The sequence below is a fragment of the Rhinatrema bivittatum genome, chromosome 1, assembly GCF_901001135.1.
Source record: "Rhinatrema bivittatum chromosome 1, aRhiBiv1.1, whole genome shotgun sequence".
NCBI classification, from domain to species: domain Eukaryota; kingdom Metazoa; phylum Chordata; class Amphibia; order Gymnophiona; family Rhinatrematidae; genus Rhinatrema; species Rhinatrema bivittatum.
The window spans coordinates 239,044,938-239,068,776 of record NC_042615.1 but is presented as its reverse complement, the minus strand read 5'-3'; the positions used below and the strand labels follow the sequence as shown (position 1 = coordinate 239,068,776).

Sequence of the window (23,839 nt, the reverse complement as noted above, 5' to 3'; positions counted from 1 at the left end):
GATTCCTCTATGCCTCACATGAGGAGCTTAGCTGGGAGGTGTACATTATTGAAGTATTTAGAAGGTCACGTATGATTTCCATAGATAGGATCACCTCTTTGTAGATCAGATCACCTCTTTAAGAACATAAGAAATTGCCATGCTAGGTCAGACCAAGGGACCATCAAGCCAGCATCCTGTTTCCAACAGAGGCCAAACCAGACCACAAGAAATTGGCAAGTACCCAAACACTAAGAAGATCCCATGCTACTTATGCCAGTAATAGCAGATGCCATTCCCTAAGTCAACTTGATTAATGGCAGTTAATGGACTTCTCCTCCAAGAACTTATCCAAACCTTTTTTAAACCCAGCAACACTAACTGCACTAATCACATCCTCTGGCAACAAATTCCAGAGCTTAATTGTGCGTTGAGTGACAAAGAATTTTCTCCAATTAGTCTTAAATGTGCTACTTGCTAACTTAATGGAGTGCCCCTAGTCCTTCTATTATCCGAAAGTGTAAATAACTGATTCACATCTACTTGTTCAAGACCTCTCATTATTTTAAAAACCTCTATCATATCCCCCCTCAGCCGTCTCTTCTTCAAGCTGAACAGCCCTAACCTCTTGTACTGTGGCATGGTCCAAAGAAGGGAAGTAAGGTGTCTAAGGCTACAGTTGTGCAGTGGCTGAAGAAAGTGATAGTCAACTTAGATTTCTAAAGGGTGCCTGCTGCTGGGGGGTTTAGGGGTGCACTCAACACTTTCTCAGGCAACTTCCTGGACTGAGTCACAACAGGTGTCTTTGCATGAAATTTGCTTGGTGGCTACTGGGAAGTTGAGTTGTTGCACACTTTTGCTAGGCATTATTGCTTGGATGTCGGGGCTCTGGCTTCTATGTGCTTTGGTGAGAATGTTCTATGAGCGGAACTCTCCAGGTCCCACCTGAGTTAAAGGGAACTTAGGTAGATCCCGGGAGTCTGGACTGATCTGGGTACGTACAGGGAAAGGAAAATTGGTTCTTAACTGCTAATTTTCGTTCCTGTGGTACCACAGATCAGTCCAGAACCCGCCACTGTTGCTTTGTATGTAGTGTGGAGTTGTTGGAGGTTTTCAATGCCGATTGCTTATATTAAATTTGAGTAACTATTTTTCCATTATTTTTTGGGCAATTTCACCCTCTTCCAGCTCGTTGGAGGGGAGGGCGTTTACTTAGACATTTTCTTAGAAATTTATGGTTGTTGCTGTCATCTTGGCTTGGGTCAGGTCAATACTGAGGGACTGTAGGTGGCACACTGGGTTATGTACAGTGTCAGTGCAATTTTCTCTGTCTCCATCTGCTGGCAGAGAGGCAAAACCTAAGAGCAGGTAAGAACCAATTTTCCTTTCTCTGAAAACCAGCAGGATGGTGGTCCTCGCATATGGATGACATCAGATGGAGCCCTTCTCTGATCTTTGATCTCAAAGATTCTAGAACTTTCAAACATGCCCTATTAAGCATGTGCAGCTTTAGTTATCACCTGCCATTCAGTCTTTTTCATTTTTTTTTTCTGCGGAGCCATGTGATCGCAGGAGCAATGTGTCACAGTATTCAGCTTTGCCTGCCTCACAATTTTTGTAATGTGATTTTTCTAGAGCTGCAGCTGTTTTCCTTTTCTTTTACCTTATGGTAGTAGTATTTTCTTTTTTTCTTTTTGCTTTTTTCCTCAGTCTGCCAGCCGCATGGCAGGCCTTAGTCACTAAGCAGCCTGGCAGAGTCTAATTCTATCCCTCAATAAATAAATACTGCACCTGCAGTTTAGTTTCTGTGTTCTCTCCTTGTGCACTCTGTCTGTTTTGTACCTCTGCTGGGTGCTGGCAGGATTGACAGAATGCAGTAAATGGGTGATCCGTGTAGGCCGCTGAGCCTGGGCAGGAGTTCCATGTCATTTCACCAATCGATCAGCATCGATGGAGGTTCAGACAGTGAAGAGACCGAAGACCACACTGTTCCTGGGGGGGGGGGGGGGGGGGGGAGAGAGCTCATCCTTTTCCACATTCAAAGGAACTATTCTCCATGGGCTGGAGCCCCACCTACTTGCTTGTGATGGTAGTGCAGTCTCCATGTGAGAGAAAGGTGAGCAGGAGCCTGGGCAAGCAGGTTGCTGCTGCACCTTTGGTGCCATGCCCATTAATGGTTCGTGTGCACACCTATACCAGTGCACTAATAGTCTGACATATCGATATCTAGACCACATTGGGGATCAAGACTTGCCATTCAGAACCTTGGTCTCCCTTGACGCCATAGAGGTGCATTGCCACCCTCAATGCTGTAAAAGCCATCGAAAGCACCGTGCGTGCTTCAAGTGTGTGGGCTGGACCTTCTGTGCCATAAGCATCTGGCACCATAAACTCTCGATGCATCAGAGAAATGGAATCTACCTTAGCATCATCGAGCGCCTTGGGCCTCGATGCGGTGGAGTAGTGGCATCGGCCTCTAGTGTTGCGGTCCCGACTGTGTCAAGGACCAGGACTACCATCGAGCACCATGGTCGCCTTCAGTGCTTAATGCCATCAAAGTGTGTAGTCACCCTCTATGCTAAATGCCATCGAGGTGTGGTAACTCCCTACTGGACTCAGCAGTAAGTTATTCGGTTGGGGTTGATATATACAACCTAGCGGCTTTTTCTCATCCCTGCAGCCCAGCGGTCTGCCTCCTTGTGTTCTCCGCTCCTTCTGACTTCCAGTTGGAATATCAAGGGGAGGGGAAGAAAAGCTAGTGCATTCATGGTATATCTTAGTGTATCACAAAAAACCTTCTAGTATAAGGCTTCAAAAATCCTCCTTGTTAATTCTATAACTCAAAACACTGCTCCAAAAAGGAGGAATTATATTTTACCCTTGCTAACACACAAATATATTTTGGGGAAATTGTATCAGAATGATTGTGCCTTCACAGTCGCCTGGCTCTTGCCCTTACAGGGCTACAACCAGTATCGTGTATATGGCACACAGTCACCTCATTTACTCTTTCCCAGTTTCTTATTTTAAAAACCACGTGATGGGGTTTTTAAAATAAGAAACTGGGAAAGAGTAAATGAGGTGATGGGGTTTTTAAAATAAGAAACTGGGAAAGAGTAAATGAGGTGACTTTGTGTGCCATATACACGATACTGGTTGTAGCCCTGTAAGGGCAAGAGCCAGGCAACTGTGAAGGCACAATCATTCTGATACAATTTCCCCCAAAAATATTTGTGTTAGCAAGGGTAAAATTCCTCCTTTTTGGAGCAGTGTTTTGAGTTATATCTTAGTGTATACCTGCAGGAACAATACACCACTTTTTCCCTGTTTTTTCTCCAGGTACTGGCCAGTATTGCCTTTAGCTTTTCACACTTTACTGGGTTGTCCAAAGTGCCTTCCTTCTCACTTGAACTATCCTGTAGACAGGATGGCTAGGCCTGCCCTTGACAGGGTGCAGTGCAGATGAGCTTCAAGCCAAGCTTAACTCCCTGCTCTGGGGTTTGGGCTAGCGATCCCATGTCAGGGATTGCCTTTCCTCCCCTGAAACTCTTGACGCTGTCCCAAATGGTCAGCTATGGCTGGTACTTTGGTACTTAGGGTCTGTCACACACCCTACCATTATTGCTGATTATTCTTCCAAGTGTTGCTTGGGTTTTTTCTGCCCATTGTGCCTGTCAGCCAAAATGGGGCACACCTCTACAAATACATTTTGTCCTTCAGATGCTAGTGAACCGCAGTTTTTCTGGAGGGCTCTGGCCCAGTTTTGTTTTTTGGTTTTTTTTTCTCCAATTATCTTGTGACACCGAAGGAAGCTGTGTGTCTTTCTCCAAGACTTCTTCTCTTTTTGCTTCTCTACACCTTTTCCTGTATCCACGAGGTTCTAGACCTATTGTCGTCAGGATTTACTGTTCTGAAACCCTGTTTGTAATATTTTCCGGAATGCAGAGTGTGTTTCTTGCTGGCATTCCCCTCACTTCCCTACCTTAAGTACCTCTGCTTCACATTGGGGTTTTGTATCTGTCTTTGTATGGTTTTCTCTTTGAAGAACCCAACTTTTTCCCACCTAGACCCCTTTGTGGATCGGCTGCCTCACAGGCAAAAGGGAGAGAGATGGTGCTTTCAGCACTATGCGGTTTCCTGCTTTGTCCAGCTCATATAGCTTATAATTTGGGAATTACCCATGTGTGAGGAATACCAGCCTGCTTTTCCTCGGAGAAAGCAGAGTTGCTTACCTGTAACATGTGTTCTCTGAGGACGGCGGGATGTTAATTCTCATGAATCCAACCCATCTCCCTTGGTAGTTGGTTTCTCCCTGTATTAACTATATCATGGACTGAGGGACTCTGCCTAGGGGGCAGGGTGATAACTACAGCTGCACATGCTCAGTAGGGCATATTTGAAAGTTCTAGAATCTTTGAGATCAAAGTTCCAGGCCAGGCTTCATCTAATGATGCGACTCATCTGAGGACTAACATCCTACTGTCCTCGGACTACACCTGTTATAGGTAAGCAACTCTTCTTTTTATCCACAGTAATAAGGGAAAAGTAAAACGCTGCTGTTCCACTGGCATTTCATAGATAGGAGATTTAACGTAGGCGATCTTTGTTACCGCCCTCTTTCCACTGGACAATATATATTGGTCAGACACAAAAGGCTGGAGACATGAAAAATATTTTTAATTTGATTGTACACTTTGTTTTCCAAAACCCATTTGATTATACTGAGGAGCGTGTAATGTAATCATGTGTGCAGTGTACAAATGTGGATGGTAATTCTTTAAATCTTAAAAGCTGTGTGTGTGTGAATGATATGTAATCCTGGTTTCATGTGAATGTCATCAGTGGCTGAGAAGGATGCCTTTAGTTGCTTGGAGAAAGCTTTCCAAGTACCGAACAAAGCATAATATATTCTGTAGTAAAGATTCCCTATTTTCTTTTTTTTCTCTGCTTACCTTCCATGAGTGGAAGAAGGTATTGGACAGTTTCTGCGGATTATTTGTTAATAATAATTAACGTTCCTAGGCCTTTTCTCTTCCAGCAGTCTATGCCTCCAAGTTTTATTTTCCTTGTTGAATGTAACTTTGTTTTTTCCTGTTTTATACTATTGTCTTTGGTTCAGCCCCCCAGTTCGATGTAAACCGATCTGATATGGTCTTTTAACCATGAAGGTCGGTATAGGAAAGTGTTAAAATAAAATAAAATAAATAAATAAATAAAATAAATTGGAAGGATGCGCAATCTTTTGTCTTGTAACCTTTTTGTATCTTATGTTTTGTGCTATTTCTGTGGACTAGCAGAATCCCATGAGGAGAGCTTGCCTGCCGTAAATGAACGGCCACCTGAGGAACTTACAGCCCGGCTAGCACGGCAAGAGAAGGTAGATCAAGAGAAACTGAAAAGTAAGTAAAAATATAAATGACTCCAACCAGATAAATCTCTTGGCCTACAGAAGGGTGCATTTACAGGCTACAAGTGTCTGAATTAACCAGCTTTCTCTATATTTAAAAAATGATATTGGGGCAGAATTTCTGCTGAGGTCTGGCCTAAAGGTATAAGCATTTTAAAATTTAGCATCTTCTGCTTTATTTAAATTTTTGTATGGCATATTTAAAGCACGTTCAGCACTTGATAGCCAGATAAGTAGGAGTTATCCAGCTACCTAGCGATCCACTGAATATCCGAGTATATTCAGCAGCCGCTAGATAGCTGGATAAGTCACTTATCCGGCTGGTTTTAGCTGCTTTAGAAAGTGGGTGGGCAGTGGGCAAATCAGGGCAGCGCTACTTATCTGGTTAACTTAATTTGATATATTATATTCAGCTAAGTTACAGGCCGATACAGTAAAGCGCGGCCGTGATTACCCCGTTTCTAACCCGCTTTGTACCCGCAATTTGGCCGCGTAAGTCCAACCCGCGATTCACTATCCCTTTTAACCCATCCTTACCGCCTCTTTAAATCAACGGGTAACCCTTTCCACCCGCGGCATGTATATGATATGTAAACGCTCCGATTAGCTATTCCCTCCCATACAGTAACGTGCGCCCCGACTATCGCCTGCAGTTTAGCCGCGTCTTTAACCTGCTAAATTACCGCCTACCCTTACCCCTGCGTTAGAGGGTAGGCGGTAAAGTTTGCCCGTGAAATTTCATGGGCAAACTTTCCCCCAGCCCCCGCTCACCTGCCCTGGCCGCGTCCATGGGTGCCGGTCTCCCGTAAGGGCCCGCGCTGACAGGGACAGGGACATGGACTCACAAATGTCCCTTCACTTTCTCTTTCAGCATGCCTTCTCCCGCTTTGGCTCACAACCCTTCACGCTCTCCTCCAGCATTCCTTCTTCTGCTTTGGCTCATGTTGTCCCTTCATTTTCTCTTTCAGCATTCCTTCTCCCGCTTCAGCAGCCCGGGGCGGATCGGGCGCTCTCCGTGAGGCAGCTTCCAGCAGCCCCCGCCGGCGAAGATGCATGAACGCACGCCTGTACTTCCAATTTGGGCGCTCAAGGCACCTTCGCTGGCTTGAGCACCCAAATGGGACGTACAGGCGGTGCGAGCTCATCATGCCAAAAAAATTGCACCAGCAGGCAACTGGAAGATTGCCAGAGCGGCGGGGCCGGGGGGGGGTGTGTGTGTGTGCGGGAGGGGGTGGGGCGGCAACTCCCCTACCTTTCCTGCAGTGCCCGGATGGACCTCCGAGGTCACAACGTTCGCTTATGCGCCTTCGCTGCTTGAGCGCCCAAATTGGATGTGCATTCATGCACCTTCGCCGGCGTTTGGGCGCTCAAGGGTCAGGGGTGACGTCACAAGCTGCAAGATGGCGCTGGGGAGGCAGTGAGCGGTGGAACGGAGGGAGGCAGGCAGGCGAGCCGGAGCTGCCCTGTATGTAGGAAAGGTAGGGGAGCCCCCGCCCTGGCTCCGCCGCTCTGGCAATCTTCCAGTTGCCTGCCGGTGCAATTTTTTTGGCATGATGAGCTCGCACCGCCTGTGCGTCCCATTTGGGCACTCAAGCCAGCGAAGGTGCCTTGAGTGCCCAAATTGGGCGAGTGTTCATGCACCTTTGCCGGCGGATCTGCTGGAAGCCGCTTTCACCGCCGGCTGCCCCTGGGAGGCAGGGGAGCCGTGGTGGATGCCTCGGGAGGAGGGGAGAGAGGACTGGGGCTGCTGGAAGCATGCAGTAAGTTTACTTTAGTTACAATTTCTATTTTCTTAATAACATGTCGAGTCGAATTTCGCCCTGCGCCTTGCTTCGGGAGGGAGGGAGAGAGGACTGACAATCCCCGATGCCCAAGCGTAAGAGAACCATCCACTTCCTGGTACCTGTCATTTGAAATGACAGGCACCAGCGCACCCATTTTACTGTATAGCGCTCTATACAGTAAAATGGATTGCGCTTCTTGGACACACTTTGGATGCGGCTTGCATTTGCATTCCATTTAAATACTGTATCGTGCGGTATGTGATCCGAATTGTGCGCGCGGCAAACGAGGGTGCGCCCAGCACTACCGCACTCTTTTTACCTCGTCCTTACTGTATCGGCCTGTTTGTGAATATTGATAAGTAGCGATTTGTATGCAGATATTCAGCAGCATAGCAGTACTGCTGAATATCCCATGTAACTTAGATGGATATGTTATATCTGGCTAAGCTACTTAGCTAGATATGGCTGAATATTGGGCCCTTTATTTATTTTTTAATGACTTCTACTGTGACAGAAGATTTTGTAGGTGCTTCCATGCAAAAACCAGGCATGGGGTAGTACCTGTTGTAAAAACGTTCTACCTGAGAAGCTATTGTCTGTTAGAAGAGTCTTCTGCATGGGCATTGTCTACCTTGTTCTTTTAATGTGTAACTAGATTTACAGTTCCCCACTGCCAGTTTTAGGCCTCTTATTTTTACATAAAAGCAGGAATTCCATTATTATGGTGCCTTCTTTTCTTTAGAAAAGGAATTGGGGATCCAGAATACAAATACATTAATTTCCCTGCTAATTATAGGCTGATGACAGAAGTCACTAAAATGGTTGTATTTTATCTCCATCAGTTAGTTGGGCATCATAAATCTACTCATCTGGACTGGTCTAGCAGGATAAGGGAAAAGTTTAGAGGGCCATGGACAGGAAAAGAATTGTGAAAGGAGATGCAAAAAAACCAAACCAAAAAAAAAAACTTATGGGAGGGAATGCTAGAATACAAGGAAAAGGAAAGTAAAGCTCAGAGTTTCAAGACAAAATGGAGATAAAGAAAGGAGGATGTCAGAACTGAATGAAAGGGGGGAGTCAAAAACAAAAAGGTTAGAAAAGCAATTAACCATTTTGTTCATTTTAAAATTTTAACAAAAACTAAGCTACAAAAAAAAAAGTATTCATATGTAGCAATGACTGCTACCCAAAATATTTGAGTGCAAACTAATCCATGGTTATATGTATTGTCATCTCTAAGAGGCGGTTAAAAAAGAAAACTTGGTCTTCAGTCTAACACATTATATGTTAGAACTTTTCTAAATACCTTATTCTGAAACATCCCTTGCAGAATACAAAATGCTGCCCTCTGGGAAGCATGAATAAAGACCCAAACATTTCTGTAAGCTTTCAGGCATCTTTTGGATAATAGTACACTTTGGAGGCCATTTTATTCTGTTGCTTCTGCAAATGTGTTCCATTGAAAAGTTAGGTCCAATCAAAAACAATTCAAAGGGTTGAAAAAGGACAAACTGAGCCTCAGCAAATTCTATAATCTAAGAATTGCAAGGAAGCCTAAATCAAAATTCTTTAAAGAAATCAAGTGGGGAGGTAGCTGCTTTTTATGACATAAGAAATTAGTAAAGAAAAGAATAAATTCCCTGTATAATCCCCAGCTCCCAGGTTTTGATCTGTGCCCTTGCTTGGTGGAGCGTCTTAGCAGCTCCACTTCCTCGGACAGCATCTTGCTATTCCCCTGGGTTTCTAGGGCATAAGGTAGTCAGCCTTTGAACTAACCTAGTGGATTGTTGGTCAGGCCACTGGGTTTCCCAGGTTCAGTGAGCCCTTGTAATTGGTTCCTAGGTTTCCTACGGGAAAAATTGGTAGACCTTGGGGGACTAGTGGACTAGCTTCTGAGCCCAAGTCTTCTCTCTGTCCCTCATTCCCTACTTTTTTCTTCCTCCTGCCTATTCTTTCTATTTTTGCTGCCAGGTAGTTTTTGTTTTGGAGGAAGTGGGGGGGGGGGGGAGTAAGGCAGATGGAGCCTTTCTTCAGCTGGTGGCTGGACAAGCAGGTTGGAGGAGGGGGGTAAGGAGCCTTGTGAGTGGCAGACCCAGAACAAATCTGGATTGAATTCTGCCAGTGTGCGCTCTCTCTCTCTCTCTCCCCTGACTCTGCAAGTAGCTTTTGTGGAATGGGGTGGGAACATTTTTTATTCCCAGTTTCTTAGATTCTCTCCTTGGGCATGACTGAAGTAATTACCATTGCAGGAACTGTGGGAGCCAGCATGTTTATAATGTGGCCAGCTTCTATTGCTCCTCTTACACTAGGAGCAGCATTTCTTTGGAGGAGACTTCTCTGGTGCCCTCAGATTCAGCTGGGACTATATCTCCTGAGCTTTCATCAGGGGTTGCAGTTCAGACCATGTGCCACAGCTGAGGACTGTGCAGTGCCCCTCTTGGCCTCTGAAGTTTGTGCACTGGATGGAAATGCCACCATTTTAAATAGAACCATGCTTCTTCCCTGCCTTCGCGTTCTTCCAATGTGCCAGATTTTAACCTGGGAACCCACTGGGTTTTATTCCCAGAAGGGAATATAAACTCGGAATTCTTATAGGTACCTTACCCATCTGTGCAAAAAGTTACACCCCCCCCCCCCCAAAAAATGTTTTGGATTCTTGCACCAGGCCTTCTGTGCTGTATAGATACCTGGTGGTAGGGGCCAGGCATTGTGGGCAAAACTTCTCTCCCAGGAACTTTTTTCTTTAGGAGGTTTAGTAGTAAGCGGCCCATGTTGAAGAAGAAAGTGGCAGGAAGAGCAGAGGAAGAGCCGGATGTAGTCAGCTTCCTAGGTTCCTTGGAAGAAAAAAAGCTGTGATCTGAAGGAGAGGATTCTTTCATCATCCGCTTATTCCCCAAGACGAAGTTTCTTCTGTCATCTGCTAGCTGGTTACATCCTTTAAGATGTCAGATGCCAAGGTGAAAGAGGCTCCTATAGGGCATCCTGTCCTCCAGGGAGTTTGCAGATCTAGAGCTTTTCCACTTCATTTGGTCATAGAAGGAATGCTTCTGACAGAATAGGAATCCCTTGATGAGCTCAGGGATATCAAACCTTTAAACAAGCTCTATTTGTTGCCAGTTGAAGTCATACAATATCTTTTTCAGATGCTGTGAGATGATGCCCTTGTTTCAGCTCTCGCCCGCAAGACAACTAAACTGGTGGAAGGAGGTATAGCCCTTGAGGGTCCTCGAGATAAAAAGATTGAAATCCTATTGAAGCATTTCTTCAGCGGCTTTGGCAGTTCAGATTGCCACCTGTGGGAGGAGCGGGGATATGTGGCTCGGGCACTTCTGCGCTGGATGCAGCAGCTCCTGGAAAGTCAGGAGGTGACCCGTTTAGAACCAGGAGCCATTTGTGTGTCAGAACTTTGTATAACCTTATCAGAATCTTATCTAGATCTGTGGCCTCTGCTGTGGCAGCTCAGATTGTTATGGCGCTCTCACTTGGTGGCAGACTCTGTATCTTAAACTTGGCTTGGAAAGCTTCCTTTTTAAAGGGAAATTGCTAGGAGATGATCTGGAAGAATTGGTTAGGGACTTATGGGAAGCTAAGCCTCAAAAGCTCCCAGATGATAGCGTGCGTCTGTCTTCCTGGAGCAGTAGGCATCGTGGATGTTTTTGGGAAACCAGGTGATACAGACCAGAGAAGCAATCTGTCTCTCAAGCTAACAAGTTTATGGGTAGAAATCAATATTTTTGAAGAGCTAGAAAATCATGGATTGACTATCTGTCTGCTTCTCAGGGGGCCATCCAATCCACTTTATGAAGCTTGGTGGGTCTCTTCCTTGGTGTTACAGGTAGGTGGTCATCTCCAGCAGTAACACTAGGAGTATATCCACATTACTTCATACTAATGGGTCTTAGATGTGATATAGAATAACTGTTTCCTGAAATTCACCTTTCCTATTTCTGATACCTTTATGGTACCTTTCACCAAAAGATTGGCAGTAATGCCTACTCTAAAAAGGCTTCAGAGCTTGACAGCTGTGGTTCCAGTAACACGTGAGGGTCAAGGTCGGTATTCCATTTACTTTGTAGTTAGAAATAAGTATGGTGGAGGAAGTGACGTCACTCCTTATGAGAGCAGCCTAAAATCTGTGCTGTCCTTTTGACCGGACCAATTTAAAACTTTTGAGCTACAACTGGATCTATCGTTATCAATAGCTTGCAGCTTATTGATCCTGGAAACTAATGGCGGCGTCAGTGAAGAAAAAAACAAAGGATCTCCGCAAATTTTCATTTGCGAAGAGTGGAGAAGATCCTGCTGACTCCCGAGGTAAAATGGCGCCAGAGGAAATGGAGGATGAAACAGGAGAGAAGAGAGCGAACCTCGAGATGATTATCCTATCCGCATAGAAATGAGAGAGTGGTTCAAAGAACTGAGAAAGGACATTAAAACTTATAAAATGGAAATGACTGCCTTAATCGCGGAGCTGCGAGAGGAATCAGCTGAAGTGGCCAGACGGCTCAACGAAATGGAAATAAGACTCGATACCCAGGGAGAAGGCTGGCTTGCCCTCCAAAAAGAAAATGAGGCTTTACACACCACTTGCCAGACTCTTGCTGACAAGCTGGAAGACATTGAAAATCTGAGTCGCCGCTCCAACATTCGCATTAGAGGCGTGCCGGAGACGGAAGAATTTTCAGACAGCATTGCAGCGGCAATAAAAGTCTCTCAGTTCTTCCTGCTACAAGGTGAGCCGAATGCGGACCTTGAGTCTTCCCCCATTAAAACAGAGAGAGCCCACAGAACTCTAGGGCCCAAATTGTCCAATCAACCAAGAGATATAGTTGTGTGCTATCACTCATACAAACAAAAGGAGCACATATATAATATTGCCCGTAAACAACGCACGTGGCAGTGGGAAGGCCACACAATAGCTGCCACCACACTGAAGAAAAGACAAGATTTCAGATGCATCACTATGCAGCTGCTGGCCTCTAATATCCACTACTGGTGGTTGTTCCCGAGAGGACTAGCCTTTACAATACAAGGGACTTCATATCGGGTGCAGTCCGTGGAAGAAGCTGCAGAGATCCTCAAGCTTGAAGGTTTGGTTGTAGAAATCCCGCCTAAAGTGCCTGTGGCCGGGAACAACAGCCGCAACACATCTTTCGCATCGCCCCGGTGGCAGCGGGTCACGAATGGACATCTGAGACTTCAGAGGAACTCAAGTGGGTCCAATATGCACGCAGCTCCTGAATTACTTTACAGGACAAAATTGTTTCATTTTGAGAGTCGTCGGCCGCAGTAGTTCTGCCGTGGATTATTATGGCTCTCTACTCAGGTGCCTTATAAGCTATGACTCTGTCATGGGGTCCAGTATTATTTCTATGTTTACGTTAGCTTAGACCAAAAGTTCTTGTTAGCTACAAATGCAGGTTCGGAAACAGGGCATAGGAGGAGTGACTTAACTCCCTCCATTCATTTTCTGGGATATGGGTTTAATATTTCAGGTACTAGGGTGGGGGGAGGGGAGAGCTGCATGGGAAAGGGGATTCTGTTTCTGATATGGAGAGGTTTTTGCTTCCAGTATGGGGTGGGGTGGATGCCTACTATAACTATCACTCTTTAGTCCACACATGGGCGTTCAAAATATGTATTAGCTGGTTATTATTACGGAATGACATACCTGATAACATGAATATTTTTTCTTTACTAACTAGACTGCTGTGTAGACAAAGGGGAGACCACATGCATTCCGGGAGGAGGAGTGGGATTAATGATGATGGCGGCCTTTACATTTTTTTTGTTAAATGTAAAGGGCCTTAACACCCCTAGAAAACGCCAATTGCTATATAAAGAACTGGATAGACTGCATGTTGATATTGTGTTCCTTCAAGAGACACACCTAAAGAAAAGACATCTAGGGCTAATGAAATTGGGTAAATTTCCACACCAATATTGGGTGCCTGCCACAAAACAGTTTAAGTACACAGGAGTGGACATTCTAATCCATAAGGATTTGCACTTTGAATTCAAAGGAGCATATCCTGACGCTGATGGTAGATTTCTACTACTTACAATGACCATAGGGGGGGGAACTGTATACTTTAGTCTCAGTCTATGGCCCTACAACGCACAAGGCAGACTTCTATCACACTTTGTCTCATATCATGGCAGAGAGAATGGAAGGACATGCAATCATAGGTGGTGACTTTAACCTGACTCTTAATCCCAGACTTGATACTTCTAGTGGTCACAGCTCTAATCCGAAAGTTGCTAGATCTGCTTTGAAATCGTTTATGAAATCTCAGGAGGTTATAGATCTCTGGCACTCTAGGTATCCCAAATCTAGAAACTACACCTTCTTTTCCCCTCCCAACGATAGTTACTCAAGATTAGATATGTTTTTTGTCCACACTAGCTTGGCCCTGAGGGTTCTCAACATTGACATTGAACCAATTCTGTGGTCCAATCACGCACCCACATGGTTCACCCTGGAAATTCAAGATTATGATAGAGGCCTTCGCTTCTGGAGGTTAAATGACTCTTTGCTTGATGAACCCAGTACATAACGCAGTTACAAGCTGAGATAGGTGACTACTTGGAACATAATGACACTGAAGACGTTAACCCGGTGACCCTCTGGGAATGCTTAAAAGCTGTTGTGAGGGGCAAATTCATTACCCGCTCTACTTTCCTTAAAAAACAGAGGGAGGAAGCCAGAGCCAGTCTTCTCTCTCAATTACAAGCACTTGTGAAGTGACACAAACATCATCCTGCATCCACTTCAGTTAAGACCCAAATAACTACATTACGTAATAAGATAGTCTATTGATGTCTCAGCGTTAGCCTACCAACTAACCTTAACCCAACAAAAGTATTTTGAAGGAGGTAATAAAGCCAGGAAATTGTTGGCACAAACACTTAAACGCAGACAAGCCCAATCAACTATAGTTAAAATTAAAGAAGAAAATGAGGACATGCTCACTGACAATAAGTCCATTCGTCAAAGATTTCTTCAGTTCTATTCGGAACTATATTCTAAAGATGAAAAGATAATGCCCGATAAGATACATGAATACCTGGGAAGTGCTCCACTGCCAGAGTTAACGGGGTTTCAAAGAGCCATTTTAGAACATATTACCGAAGTTGAAGTCCGCCAAGCTATAAAATCGTTAAAGCCTGGGAAATCACCTGGCCTTGACGGATATACCGGACGCTTCTATCAGGTTTTTGCCCCCCTACTAGTGAACCTTTTTCGCGCACTGCGAGAGGGGATCCCACTTTCCTCTTCAGGCAATACTGCCGGGATTACGGTGCTTGCTAAACCGGGTAGAGACCCGACGCAGTGCGGTTCCTATCGCCCGATCTCTTTGATCATTATAGACCTGAAGATACTGGCTAAAATTCTGGCAATCCGATTAAATAGTTTTATAGCCCAAATTATTCATACGGATCAGGCTGGCTTTATACTAGGCGACAAGCCCGTGATAATGTCCACAAAATCTTAGACCTGATATGGTGGGTGTCCAAACATAACATCCCTACACTGGCCCTCTCGGTAGATGCCGAGAAGGCATTTGACATGGTACATTGGACCTATCGCTTTGCTGTATTGAGAACTGAATTTTGGTGATTTTTTTTCTACAATAGCTCTAACAGCTTTACGTGGACCCTCAAGCTTGTATCAAAGTGAATGGCGGATATTCTGCTACTTTCCCAGTACGGAGGGGAATCAGGCAGGGGTGTCCCTTATCTCCACTTTTATTCGCTATCTTTTTGGAACCCTTTGCTGCCAAATTACAAATCAATTCTAACATAAAGGGGGTTACCTTGGGTCAATTCTCCTCTAAATTGTCTCTATTTGCCGATGACATCTTGATCGCGATTACTGATCCAGAGACCTCTCTGTCACATTTGACAGCTGCCTTGGAGGATTTTAGTTCCATATCAGGATTTCGTATCAATTGGGAGAAATCTGAAATTTTGAATATAAATGTCCCCTCTCCAGTGGCTACCAAACTTCAAAAGCAATTTAGATTTAAATGGGCAAGGTCACAATTAAAATATCTGGGTGTCTATAATCAGCGCTTTTGGTGACATATTTCAGTTGAATTATGACTCACTCTGGCAGAAAATATCCAGGGATCTTGAGGAATGGAACTGATACAGCATATCCTGGCTGTTCGGATAGCGGCAGTTAAAATGACGGTCTTGCCTAAGCTATTGTTACTATTTCAAACCCTACCACTAGCTATCCCTAAATCCACATTACTGAGATGGCAGAAGAAAATAATGTCCCTTATATGGGGCAACAAGAGACCTAGAATAGCACGACGGGTTATGTTCCAACCCCGGCTGAAGGGAGGGATGGGGGTCCCAAATTTAGTAAAGTATTATATGGCTGCACAAATTAAGACCCTAGTTGATTGGCACAAGACGAATCCGCCTAAACCATGGGTGATTTTTAGTCAACAATTATTGGGCCATATCCCGATAACTAGCTTTCTTTGGCAACCCAAGAAAACATTGTTGATATCATCTAAGGATCTTTTGCCACCCTCTATGATCATACCATTAGATTTGTGGACTAACGAGAGTCATCTTTTGCTGGGTACGAGGGAATATCATCATCAGTACTTTTTTTATATACGAATGGTGATTTTACCCCTGGGTATCAGTCTCATGCTTTTCGTATTTGGGAATCTAAAGGCATTCGACTTTGGGAGCACATTTGGGGGGTGAAGGATATTGCTCCATTCTCAGAACTACAAATGAAATTTGGGTTGGTAGATTTGGATATTTATCCATATCTGCAATTAAAGCATTTCACACGGACCCAGCACATAGCAGGCCATCTAACCCAGGGCCAGTCTGACTGTGAAATACTTTGCCACAAAATTGCTGTCCTTGCTTTATGCAATGTTAGGTTGTGCCTCCTTTTTGAAACCTACTCATATGATCGCCTGGGAAAAAGATTTATGCACCACCTTTTTACAGAAAGAATGGGAGGCAATCACCTCTCAGGCAAAAGTCTAATTGCAGCCTCCATGTTGAGAATTCTTTAAAACTGTTCTATAGATGGCATATATGTCCAGTGCGTCTTCATAGAATTAAACCTACTTTCTCAGACCGGTGCTGGAAAGGCTGCGGGGGAGAGGGCAGCTATTTACATACGTGGTGGGAATGTCAAGTGATTCACGACTTATGGCAAGCCGTGGAACGCTGGATTGGTCAACTGTTAAACACCTCAATAGTACTAACCCTGCAACATGCGCTACTGGGCATTAACCTTTTACCGACCAAAAGTGGCGAGAGTAGACTACTTAATTACATTTTTACCGCCAACAGGCTAGCAATAGTAAGGCAATGGAAATCTCCACTCAGTCCGGTGCTCGCTGAAATACAACACAATTTAGGGAAAATGTATTTATTAGCAGAGATTACAGACATAAACAGAAAACCATTGGGCGTTTTCGAAAGATATGGCAGCCGTATACTGTTTGGCGGGCAAATTTGGTTTGACTGTTTTAGTTATTGCTCACACTTACCTAGACAGCAACCAACCCATACTGGTAATTTTAATTTAATTTCATTTTATTTTATTTCATACATGTTATATATGCTCTCCATTAATATTATTCAACCTTAGTGGGGTAACATAGGGACTAGGGTGGGGGATTGTGGGGTTCATGGGGGCACACAATTGAATGACACAACTTGAGGGTTTGCAATGGTTTATTATTTTGTTTCCACTCCTATGTTATGAGATTACATCAGTTTCACTTCTGTAGAAGGGGATAATTTCTTTGTACTTATATTCATTTCTACCATTGTCTAATGTGTATATTCTGTTTGTAATTGTTGTCTCAATAAAACTTTAAATTACAAAAAAAAAAAAAAGTATGGTGGTTCTATGCCCATTCTTGATCTGAAGGGGGTCAACAAAGGTCTTTGTGTCGTAACGCTCTAGGTCGTAATTGTGATAAAACATGGCGAGTGCAATTTGTCTGTAGACATTTTGGAGGCTTATTTTCATATTCATATCAGGGAAGAGCATCTGAGATTTCTTTATTTTTGCATTCTGTGGAAGCCTTTCCAGTTGAGAGTTCTCCCCTTTGGTCTCATAACAGCACCAGGGGCTTTTACCAGGGTGATAGTGGTAATTTGTGGCCTGTTTGCAGAAAGAAGGTATTATGATCCATCTGTATCTCGATGATTGATTGTCTAACATTCCTAAAAGGACTTTACCCTTGTTAAACAGATACCACTAGGGTGGTACAAGTCTTAGACGGTTTGGTCTTGGTAGTGAATTTTGCAAAGAGCCATCTGGTTCCTTCTCTGTCTTTAGAATGACTAGGAGCTCACTTCAGTACCGAAGCTGACTGAGTTCACCTGACACAGGCAAGAACTGCCAAGATCATGAGGCAAGTGCAGGCCTTCCTTTCTCAAGGAGCCCTCTGGGTTTGAGAATACCTGCAGCTCCTGGGTTCTATGATAACCACCTTAGATTTGGTTCCCTGGGCCAGGATCCTCAATCTCAAAACTATGCATTTTCCCCTCTTGGTGTCGGAGAGGCAGAGTCTATCTTAGTGGCTTTCTCCCTTGAATCTGTTAAAGGGAATGAATCTGGAACCACCCAAGTGGATGGTGATCACATCAGATGCAACCTTGATGGGAGAGGACCCCTATCAAGATCAGGTTGATAAAGGTCTCTGACCATTGGAGGAGGTCATTTGGTCCATCAACAAGTTGAAAACCAGGGCTATCAGGGTAGCTCTGCTGCACGTCCTCTCTAGCAAAGGGCTTGGCAGTTCAGGTTCTTTTGGACAGTGCTACAGAAATAGCTTATGCGAAGAGGTAAGTGGGTATCCAAAGCCCATTTGGTGGCCATGGAAAATAATCTACTGTTCAAATGGGCGGAGCAATCTCCTGCAAATTTCAGCAGCTCATGTTACAAAAGTGGACAACTTCCAGGCTGACCTTCTCGGCAGGAACATATTGGATCCTGGAAAGTGGGAGCTCAGCTGAAAAGCCTTCCAGCTCGGTGAAGACTTCTTTACATGAATCCAGTGGCAACTTGCGAGAATTTCAAGGTTGCCAGGTTCTTCAGTTGTTGGAAAGAATTCGGCTCCAGTGCTCTGATCCAACCATGACTGAAGAGCACAAACTTTCTTGTTCCCTCCCTGGACTTTGATAAGAAGTACGTTGAGAAAGATAGAGGATCAGCACTCGCTGGTCATAGTGCTTGCTCCAGATTGACCCAGAAGGGCCTTAGTATGCAGATCTGATAAGGTTACAGGTCTATTTCACTTTCTGGGGGTTTGAGGACTAATCCTCATGGAGGATCCAGTTCCCTTCTATATTATGGACTGGCCTTTGAGAGGTCATGTTTGCACAGGAAAGCACACTTCAGCAGTAATATCCACTCTTTTAAAGGCCCTTAAGAATTCCATTTTGATGGTGTATGTTTGGATCTGATGTTTAAGGTTTGCTCTAGGATTTGACTGGCATCACCTTGGTGATCAGATATTCCCACTATTTTTAACCTTTTGCAGAAAAGTTCAGTCTCCTGTTACAGAGTGGAATCCAGGAAGTGTCTGTTGCTGCCCTTTGTGATCAGGGGTGTGAAACATATTCACTCTCTTTAGGTCGGTAGTTTCCCATTGGGATCTTAATCTGATTCTCAGAGCTCTGTAGTTTTTCCCTTCAAGCTGCTTAAGCATACATCCCTGAAAGATCTCCTCATTGAAGATTATTTTTTCTGGTGGCCGTTTGCCCTGCCAGACATATCTCAGGATTGCAGTCCTTATCCTGCAGAAATCCTTGCTTCATATTCTCTGCAGGTTTGGGTTCATCTTTCTCAACTAAGGTCATTTTTGTCATTTCATCTGAATAGGACAACTCTTTTTTTTTTTTTTTTTTTTTTCTTTCTTTTTGAATTCTCGAAATGAGAATTTTTTGGCAAGGATAGTTCTCTGCTTATTGGATGTTCATTGTGTTCTGAGATATCTGAAAGTCACCAGTCTTTTTTGGAGGGCCTTGTAAAGGTAAAGCAGTTTTCAAACTTTCAATGTCCAAATGGATTATTTATTTTAAAAAACCTTATAGGCCACTGATTTACAATTTTCAGTGATAATCAATGTTAAATCCACAGTCAATCAAAAAACAAAATATAATAACATGACAATAAAAATAAATAAAAGAAACTGTCTCCTTAGTGTACTTGCTGAAAGATTGCAAGGTTCTGGTGGCTCTCTGGACTTACTCTCCAAGAGCACAGGCTTCCTCATGGGTGGAGGTTATGGTCCTTGCACCAAATATATTTGTAAGGTGGCCACTTAGTATTTTTACCCTCATTTGTTAAATACATCTGGGGAAGGCATTTCCCAGATCAGCCCTAGCTTCCCGCCCATTGACTGATCTAGTGGGATAAGGAAAGAGAAATTTAGTATTCACTGTTAATTTTCTTTCCTTGCAAGCTGCTAGACCAGTCCAGGACCTCCTGGGAAGCTAGGGCTCTCACTATATCTAGATCTACAAAAACCCCAGGTTTACAAAGTTTTCAGTTCGAGAAGGGCGCCCAGATAATTATCGGGGTGCCCGGCATAATATCTATGCCAGGCTCGAGTCGAGCTGCACCCGAAAGGGGGGGTGGCGGAGCCCCGCCACACGCAGTGCCCGCGCCGACATAGCCCATTGGCTGACCCCATCCGGAAACTCATTGGTTTCCTGGGGACCTGGACAGCCAGTCGGCCGGCGACCCCTATCCTGATGTTTGTAACCAAACCTCCGGGGGGCCAAATTTAGGAACCCATTGGTTCCCTGGATCGAGGCAGCCAATTAGCCTGCCACCGGCCATTTTTGTCTCCCTGGAGCACCGGCAGCTGCCTCTTGCATGCCGCTGCTCCCAGAAGACTCTTCCCTCCCACCCACCCTCCTATTTATTAGATATGTTAACTGTTTGTTAAAGGGGGTTGTCGGGGGCGGGTGGCCCGAGCCAATCGTGATGCAACGTGGTGTTCAACAGTGTAAAGCCCGACAGGTGTCAGGTCGGAATGACGGCAGGGACAATTGGGTGCAGTTGTCCTGCGTGTAGCTCCTTGCTGGATGGTGGCGGGAGTTGTAGGTGCAAACATTGCAAATACCCTAGATCAGTGCACCTTGGTGGCGGGTGCACAGTGCAGACTATGTACATTACTTGAGCTCGGGCACCTGATTGTTAATAAAGCTGCGGCCTGTTTGATCCCAATGACTGTCCGAGTTTCATTGCTTCTGTTTGTGAGAGGGTGGGTGCTGGGAGGAGGAGTTAATCCTGGCTACCCATATTACTTCTTGCAAGGAGAGCCCAAAATTTTTCTACCTCCTTTTGTTTGTCTTTTGTATCATTCTTTTTTATATCCCAGTGGTGTTTTGGGGAGGTAATTTTTTTTTTCTTGGAGATTCTCCTGTTAAAAGTTCCACAGGTTATTAAAAAAAAAAAAAAAAAAAAAAAGAGCCACCTTTGAAAGGGGCAGTATTTTGGTCTGCTTCTATTGCTTTGTTATATGAATACTGGTGCTTTGCCTGGGCTGCACTATCCTAATTACTAGTGACATCGCTAAAAAGTTTGCGTTCTCTATTTCCATCTGTTGGTTGGGCGGAATAAACCTTTGCAACTGAACTGATTTACCAAGATTCAGGCCGATACAGAAAAACGCGCGGGAGATCCAGCGAGCACACAGGCCACTCTCCTGGGTGCGCGATTCAGGAGGGTGGCCTATACAAATTAGGGCCCACGGTAAAAGGAGGCGCTAGAGACACTAGTGCGTCCCTAGCACCTCCTTTTTGACAGAAGCGGCGGCTGTCAGCGGGTTTGACAGCCGATGCTCAATTTTTCCAGCGTCAGTTCTCGAACCCTCTGACAGCTACGGGCCCATCAGGCCAGACCTTGGGAGGTGGTCAGACCATTTTATTTTTATTTTTTTACCGAACTCCTTTTTGTTCCTCCGACTTAATATAGGAAAATTGGTTTTTACCTGATAATTTTCGTTCCTGTAGAACCATGGATCAGTCCAGACTGCTGGGTTTTGCCTCCCTTCCAGCAGATGGAGACAGAGAAAAACTTGTAGAGCACCCCCTCTTAACCTGGTGTGGTACCTGCATCTCCTCAGTATAATCAGTATCAAAGCAGAAAACTTGTAGGAAACTAGCAAAAAATTGCAGCAAAAATTGCAGATCAAGCAAAAAACCAACCAGAGAACTGTCGAACTGAGTAATGGTAAATGTTCCCAATGGTAAGAGGTGAATAGTGGAGTGCCCTAGGGATCTGTTCTGGGATCATTGCTTTTTAATATATTTATTAATGACCTGGAATTGGGAACAAGTGAGGTGATCAGAGTTGCCGATAACACAAAATTATTGAAAGGTGTTAAATTGCAAGAGGACTGTAAGAAGTTGCAAGAGAACATTGCAAAACTGGGAGACTGGGCATGTAAATGGAAAATGAAATCTAATGTGGACAGTGCAAAGTGGTGCACTTAGGAAAGAGAAACCCAAGTTCTACATTAGAAGTCATCACTCAGGAAAAGGATCTAGGTGTCATCGTTGAAAATACATTGACATTTTCTGCTCAAGAAAGTAAATAGTATACTAGGGATTATTAGGAAAGAAATTGATAATAAAACAGAGAATATTGTAATGCCTTTGTATTACTCCATGGTAAAACCTCATCTTGAGTATTGAGTGCAATTCTGGTCACCACATCTCAAAAAAGATGTAGCAGAATTAGAAAAGGTACAGAGAAGGGTGACAAATGATAAAGGGAAGTGCCTGGATTTTATCTGTACAGTGTAATCATGTCCCTTCTCAACTTTTATCTTTTAAACAAAAAAGAAAAAAAAAAGGTTTAATTCCATTAATTTGCTATGCTTCTTCTAGTTATGTAACTTTCTTGCTAAAATGTGAAGCCCTTAATTATGCTCTAGGTGTGGTAGAATGTTATGCAGGGCCAGGATAATTTCCTTATTCCTCAGATTCACTCATCAATTAATACACATCAATATTTAGCTGGCCTCAGAGGAAGCTCCTTGGCTATGAATGGTTGTACTTGGATTGCTTTCTGATTCTGAGTCTCTCCTGTATAATAAGCAGTGAGCTGTTTAATATGTGGCTTACCTGCCATTCATGTGCCTACAGGCCATCCTCATTCTACTTTGAAACTGATCTGCCACAGTCTGCTTATTATCTGGCATTGTCTGTTCCAGATTTTGAAGGGAAGGTTTCATCGGTCTTTTTTTTTTTTTTTTTTTAAAGAGATAATAGCTGTTTTAGAAGAAGCCCTAAGCCGCACAGCTCGAGTTACTCTTCAGGCAATGACAGCACAGGAAGCTGCTGTCCAGGCTGTGAACACTCATGCTCAGAGGCTGAAGGAAGCTATGGATAACTGTGAGGTAAACTAAATATCATATTAAATGATAGTTTAGAATTCTGAGTTTTGTAACTTTGGCAATCATGGGCATTCTTCCTATTGCACAGAACATATGGGGGGGTGGAGAGGGCGTAAGAGACCAGATTTTTTAGTAAAAAAGCTGTTCTGGTATCTGTCTTATTGTGGGACCTTGTGATTGGTCATGGGAAGGGAGAGTGGGATGCTGGGAGTACAATCTTCCATGTTCCACTACTTAGGAAGATAGAGTACAATGGGGGGAAAAAAGATGATAAAAAGTATTATTCTACTAACAGTCACACTCTATGGCTGGCAGCTGGGAAATATCCATAATAGTGTGAACAGGAATAACTGGACAGACTGAATAGAACACTTGGTCTTTTCTTCAATCATCTATTTGTTAAGAATTATGGTAGTGTTGCATGAAGGCCACAGATAATGATTTGTATTCTGGCTATTAAGTTGCACAGAACTCTTTAATCACCTTTCCAGACTTTAAGAATTGGACTTGTTTATTGTAGTTATGGCATTCTGGGATGCTTTTTTTCCCCTTTTGAGGATGACCATGTTTAGACTCTTCTGTAAAATGTGTTTGAGCTTTGCTGCAGTTGTTAGGGAATTTTCTGATGTTTGTGAAATGTCAGAGTGGATCTTGGCAGTGCAGAAATACCACAGGATCAGGCAAAAACGTTTTGGAGAACATTTACTTTATAAAAAAAAACTCCAAAAAAAACAAAACTTATTGTAAACAAAGTTGTCTCCTGCACTCAGACATGATCTGAGCATGAATAGTTTGTTTTTATGTGTAAAATTTGCAACAAATATTCATGACATTTACCCAGCATGGACTAATTAGGTCAACAAATTAATTTTATGAATGAATATTTTCTAGCTCACAAAAAGTGATTTGCATTCATTGTATGTGATGCCAAATGAGATGATCTGCATGATAAGTCTGCTGTTGATCAGTCTCTCAGTGAGACTGATCAACAGGTCATTGAGCTGACTCCAGTCTTTGTCCAGGATCTTTTACTAAGGATGTGTTTCTGCTAACATTTAAATATGAATGGTTCTAAGTTTATCAGGAGGTAAATGGGAAGAAAGAGAAGCTGCTATTCACAGATTTAATTATTCTAGAAGAGATGAAATATTCTATATAGGAATTCTGTACCATCAGATATTACAGGAATAAATAATAGTTGTCTTGCACACCAGTTACTCATTGTGTGGAGGTAGGCTTTTTGTGTTACTTTTTTG

The 23,839-nt window shown here is 43.7% G+C and overlaps 1 protein-coding gene across 7 annotated transcripts in view; it reads left to right on the top strand.

The window, feature by feature from the left end:
• The window catches only part of IMMT (inner membrane mitochondrial protein), a 144,464-nt gene that overhangs the window by 54,168 nt on the left and 66,457 nt on the right, over nt 1-23,839 (top strand). For 4 of the 7 annotated variants that reach the window (XM_029592773.1, XM_029592771.1, XM_029592769.1 and 1 more), the window contains 2 exons: nt 5,274-5,378; nt 22,450-22,586. In XM_029592773.1, the coding sequence (XP_029448633.1) occupies nt 5,274-5,378; nt 22,450-22,586 (242 nt within the window). The remainder of the gene's footprint in view (nt 1-5,273; nt 5,379-22,449; nt 22,587-23,839) is intronic. The other 3 variants (XM_029592774.1, XM_029592772.1, XM_029592770.1) reach the window with 1 other exon arrangement.